Raw genomic sequence first — 5,234 nt, 5'->3', positions numbered from 1 at the left:
CCGTAGTGGTGGTATTTGTTCATGGTAATGATGCTCTCGTCATTGACGTCCTGCTGAGCATCAGTGACAGCCACTAGCAGTCTAAACTGCACACCCTCCTCGTTACCCTTGGGCAGAAGCAGTCTGTTAGGAATGCCAGTGGCGCTCTCGTACATCTCTAGGGTCTGACGAGACTCGGTCATCTCAACGAGAGTCTTATACGTCGGGACGTCAGGTACAGTGATGGAAGCCTCTGAACTCTTGCGTGTGATCTCGTTGTCTCCCGGAGTCACTGTAGAAGAAACAGGGCAAAATCGTTACGATAATCAATAAAAGAGGTATAGGATAGAAAAAAAAAGAAAAAGAAAAAAAACATTAACTAATGAACATTGTTGCAAAACAACTTACAAGTCTTCACGAAGAGGTCCATCTCGATAGCAAGCCAGCGGCCTTCGTCAAAGGGGATGATGGCACCGTTACCGTCGCGGTACGGCATGGCGAGGATGCGAATGACAGACTTCTTTGGGGAGCCATTGTTGTTCTGCACTTTGATCTTATAGGTGAACTCCTTATGGTTGAGGCGAGGCATTGTTGCATAGATGTCATAGAACTCGGTCTGAGTGGTGTTGTCGTTGAAGGCGTTGATCAGGTCGTATTTGTACTCCTCAAAGTAAGTTTCAAGGTTGCCTTGGATCTGGATGTCCGCCACAGTTATGCCCGGGAATACGAGTTGTTCCTTGGTGTAAGGAGGAAGAGAGTCGATGTGCTCCCTGAAGATGTTGTCTATTCTCTTGTGCAGTCTCCAGGCAGCGGGATCGCGTGGGAGGGTCTCCAAGTGTGCGAGCACGCCGGGGGGAGTGTCGTACTTATTCTTGGGGTCGGTCTGGTGGTCAAGCAATGTGTAGGCCAGGGTGGTGAGATTGCCGTAGTACTTGCGGTTGGGGCTGTACATAGAGGACTGAATGATGTCACCCAAGATGTCAATGCCGTGGTCGTTTTCGATGTTGATCTTGTTTCCCTGCTCGTCCTCCACGTAACCGTGAGCGATGGCATCGTGGATGCGGTCTTCCATGTGAACGATTTCGTGAATTCTGCCTATCTTGTCTACGTCATGGAGGTGGATGTCGTCATTGCGGATGGGGAAGGGTGGACCGAACTTGTAGGTGGTCTGCGGAGTAAATCCTTCTTTCAGGGGCTCGTCGAGCTTCAGCTCCTGTAGAGGAGGCAGATAATTGGAGATGCGCTCAGCCTCGTAACGGTTGAGGAGCTGGTGATAGGCATAGAAGAAGTTCTCTCCCTTCCTATCAATGTGGTAGCCGTAGGTGTCTTTCCACCAGAATGGATTCTCCAAGTGAATCATCAAATGGTGAGTGCCAACGCCAATATCTTCACGGTAGTATGCGACTCTATGTTCGATGTCGTTAGGTGTACCAGTGAAGTTATTTTGGAAGATTATGTTGCGAAGCCTCATCTCTTTGGCCTCGTAGGCTTCCTCGATGACCTGGGTCTTGGTGAAGTGGTGTGGCTTTACCTCGTACATGGCGGGCAGAACGACATGCTGGGTGAGAGGAGAGTGCTTGATGGCATGGTAGGCAGCATAGATGAATTCTTCCTCATTCACTCGCTCCCTGAAGTAAGCTCCATTGCTGGCGACGCAGTTCCAGTCCTTGCACTGCATAAACACCTCGAAGAGCATGATTGCCTCCTCCAGATGGCGTTTGTTGGTGGCGACAGCCCAGTGTTTCTTCTCCAGGAGACGGCCGTGTGTGAGCTCATCCATAAGGTGACGGACGGCGACTCCTCCATCCTTGTACATGGAAATGTCTCCCACAGGATTAAAGGATGTTGCCTTGTCAGCCAGTCTGTTATCGCGGAGACCTTCGAAAATCTTGTAGAAGACATAGTTTACATCATGTTGCTTCTGATACGTCGGAACCCCTGAAGAAAAAAAAAGTTATATATATATATATATATATATATATATATATATATATATATATATATATATATATATATATATATATATATATATATATATATATATATATATATATATATGCAGTTTACCAAAGAAGAAAAGGTTTAGAAAATTAGTTGTCTACTGCTTTCTCTTAAAGAAAGTCTTTGAAATCACATTTTTATGAGAGGTTACCCAACGATTTTATTTATTCGTTATTTCGTTATATGTTTTTCTTTTTTTTATGTAGGAGGGACACTGGCCAAGGGCAATAAAAATTCAAAAAAATAAAAAATAAACAGCCCACTGAGATACCAGTCCCAGAAAGGGGGTCCAAAACGGTAGTCAAAAACTGAAGGATAAGTGTTTTGAAACCTCCCTCTTAAAGGAATTCAGTTCATAGAAAGGTGGAAATGCAGAAGCAGGTAGGGAGTTCCAGAGTTTACCAAAGAAAGAGATGAAAGACTGACAATACTGTGTAACTCTTGCATTAGAGAGGTAGACAGAATAGGGATGAGAGAAAGAAGAAAGTCTTGTATGGCGAGGCTACGGGAGAAGAGGAGGCATGCACTTAGCAAGACCAGAAGAGCAATTAGCATGAAAATAGCGGTAGAAGATAGTTACATATGCAACATTGCGGCGATGAGAGAGAGGCTGAAGACAGTCAATTAGAGGAGAGTTAATGAGACGATTTTGATTCCACTCTGTCTAGAAAATTCCACCCCTGTCTATGAGTGGAACCCCCTCGGACATGTGAAGCATACGCCATAAATGGACGGATGAAGCCCTTGTACAGAGTTAGCAGCCCGGTGGGTGAGAAAAACTGGCGGAGACGTCTAACAACACCTAACTTCATAGAAGCTGTTTTAGCTAGATAAGATGTGAAGTTTCCAGTTTAGATTATAAGTAAAGGACAGACCGAGGATGTTCAGTGTAGAAGAGGGGAACAGTTGAGTGTCAATGAAGAAGAGGGGATAGTTGTCTGAAAGGTTGTGTCGAGTTGATAGATGAAGGAATTGAGTTTTTGAGGCATTAAACAATACCAAGTTTGCTCTGCCCCAATGAGAAATTTTTGAAATATCAGAAGTCAGGAGTTCTGTGGGTTCCCTGCGTGAAATGTTTACTTCCTGAATGGTTGGACGGACGTCTCTGAAAAGACATGGAAAAGTGCAGGGTAGTATCATCAGCGTACGAATGGATAGGACAAGAAATTTGGTTTAAAAGATCATTGATGAATAATAAGAAGAGAGTGGGTGCCAGGACAGAACCCTGAGGAACACCACTGTTAATAGATTTAGGAGAAGAACAGTGACCGTCTACCACAGGAGCAATAGAACGGTCAGAAAGGAAACTTGAGATGAAGTTACAGAGAGAAGAATAAAAGCCGTAGGAGAGTAGTTTGGAAATCAAAGCTTTATGCCAGACTCTATCAAAAGCTTTTTGATATGTCAAAGGCAACAGCAAAAGTTTCACCAAAATCTTGGAAAGAGAAAGACCACGACTTAGTAAGAAAAGCCAGAAGATCACCAGTAGAGCAGTCTTGACGGAACCCATAATGACGATCAGGTAGAAGGTTGTGAAGTGATAGGTGTTTAAGAATCTTCCTGTTGAGGATAGATTGAAAAACTTCAGATAGGCAGAAAATTAAAGCAATAGGATGGTAGTTTGAGGGATTTGAACGGTTACCCTTTTTAGGAACAGGCTGAATGTAGGCAAACTTCCAGCAAGAAGGAAAAAAGGTAGATGTTGACAGACAGAGTTGAAAGAGTTTGACCAAGCAATGTGCAAGCACGGATGCACAGTTGCGAAGAACAATAGGGGGGGACCCTATCAGGTTCATAAGCCTTCCGAGGGTTAAAGCCAGCGAGGGCAGGGAAGATTCAGGAGCGTGGGCAAAAGACCAGCTTAAGTCGTTGCGCACATAAACGTAACATCCAGTTTTGGATTGAAAATGAGGATAGAGAAAGTAGGACGTAACAGAAAAGGAGCTACTGTCAGTTGGTTCAGACATCTGTGTTTCAGTGAGGAAAAGAAGATGAGGTTTAGAAGAGAAGTGGTGTTCAACAGATTGAAAATTAGATCTAAGACCGCGAATGTTGCAGAAGTTAATAAAGAAAAAGTTGATGAGGGTGTCAAGACACTTAGGGTTGATATCAGAAGAGCAGTCCGACCTGGGGACATTTGTGGTCCCTTCCCGAGATGGGGACTCCGAGGCTGGTGTAGGAGTCGCTATGATAATTTTGAATTTTGAGTGAAAGGTGTGTGTATAATTAGGTGCTTGTAGTTTTGTGTAAAGGAAGAGAGTTTTCTTTAAAGGGCAGGCTGTGACTGCCCCCTTGTGTTGTGAGACACAAAGGGAAACACGTTCAGTGGGGTCACAGCACCCCTGATCTAGTGCTTTAGACCTCACTGGGTGTAATTGTCGTTTCGTCAGGTGCCTACTGCCTTATATATATATATATATATATATATATATATATATATATATATATATATATATATATATATATATATATATATATATATATATATATATATATATATATATATATATATATATATATATATATATATATATATATATATATATATATATATATATATATATATACAAGGTAACTCACCGTCCGGTTCATCCGACATATAGCCGGACCATGGAGCTGCGGCGCTCAGGGCCACCAGAGCAAACACCACCAGAAGCTTCATGCTGGAGCTAGTGCTGTCTCTGATGTCCTGTTGATGCTTTATATAGTATATGCTCTCGTGGCCTTCGCCCTAGATGAAGTGTGCAATCAACAATATCATTGTTGATAGAGATTCTTCGCCACGTAATCACTCAGTGATTAGTGTTACCACCTGAACCTCTTGTCTTGTTGTCTTGTTGTGAAGGTAACAAATATAATGCGAGTATTTTCACTGATGACATCTACGTTAGAAGGCATGGATGTGTTAATTTTTCAGTCGTTATTTTAACTTAATTTTTATATTCTTCATAACATTGATAACATTCATAATTCTAAGACTTTTTTTTAATTCCTTGCTGTAAATCCGGTTTATGTTAATGCTGAATTATCTTTATACTTGTATGCTGGTAAATACCTTTTCCTGATGGAGGTGCAATCAACATTTTTTTTTTTTTTTCTGGTTTACTGGGAAGTTCACTTAACTGATGTAAGAATTCTTACGAGCCCTTATTAGTTTGTTGTCTTGCTTTATTTAATGATAACGTTCATAGTTTTGTACATCCATTTTCAGAAAAAAAAAAAAGTGTCACTTTGTAGGAGATGGAATTACGAGT

The 5,234-nt window shown here is 42.1% G+C and overlaps 1 protein-coding gene across 1 annotated transcript in view; it reads right to left on the bottom strand.

Annotated features, from left to right (window-relative positions):
• The window catches only part of LOC135103187 (pseudohemocyanin-2-like), a 5,041-nt gene extending 323 nt beyond the window's left edge, over window positions 1-4,718 (bottom strand). The window contains exons 1-3 of the mRNA XM_064009617.1: window positions 4,561-4,718; window positions 388-1,917; window positions 1-271 (exon numbers count right to left, since the gene is read on the bottom strand). The exon at window positions 1-271 is cut by the window's left edge and continues 323 nt beyond it. Of these exons, the coding sequence (XP_063865687.1) occupies window positions 1-271; window positions 388-1,917; window positions 4,561-4,642 (1,883 nt within the window). The 5' untranslated portion in view covers window positions 4,643-4,718. The remainder of the gene's footprint in view (window positions 272-387; window positions 1,918-4,560) is intronic.
• Window positions 4,719-5,234: the final 516 nt, after the last annotated feature.

Source organism: Scylla paramamosain, chromosome 1 (assembly GCF_035594125.1).
Source record: "Scylla paramamosain isolate STU-SP2022 chromosome 1, ASM3559412v1, whole genome shotgun sequence".
NCBI classification, from domain to species: Eukaryota; Metazoa; Arthropoda; class Malacostraca; order Decapoda; family Portunidae; genus Scylla; species Scylla paramamosain.
Note: the sequence above shows the minus strand (reverse complement) of the source record. Positions and strands in the feature narration are given on the sequence as shown.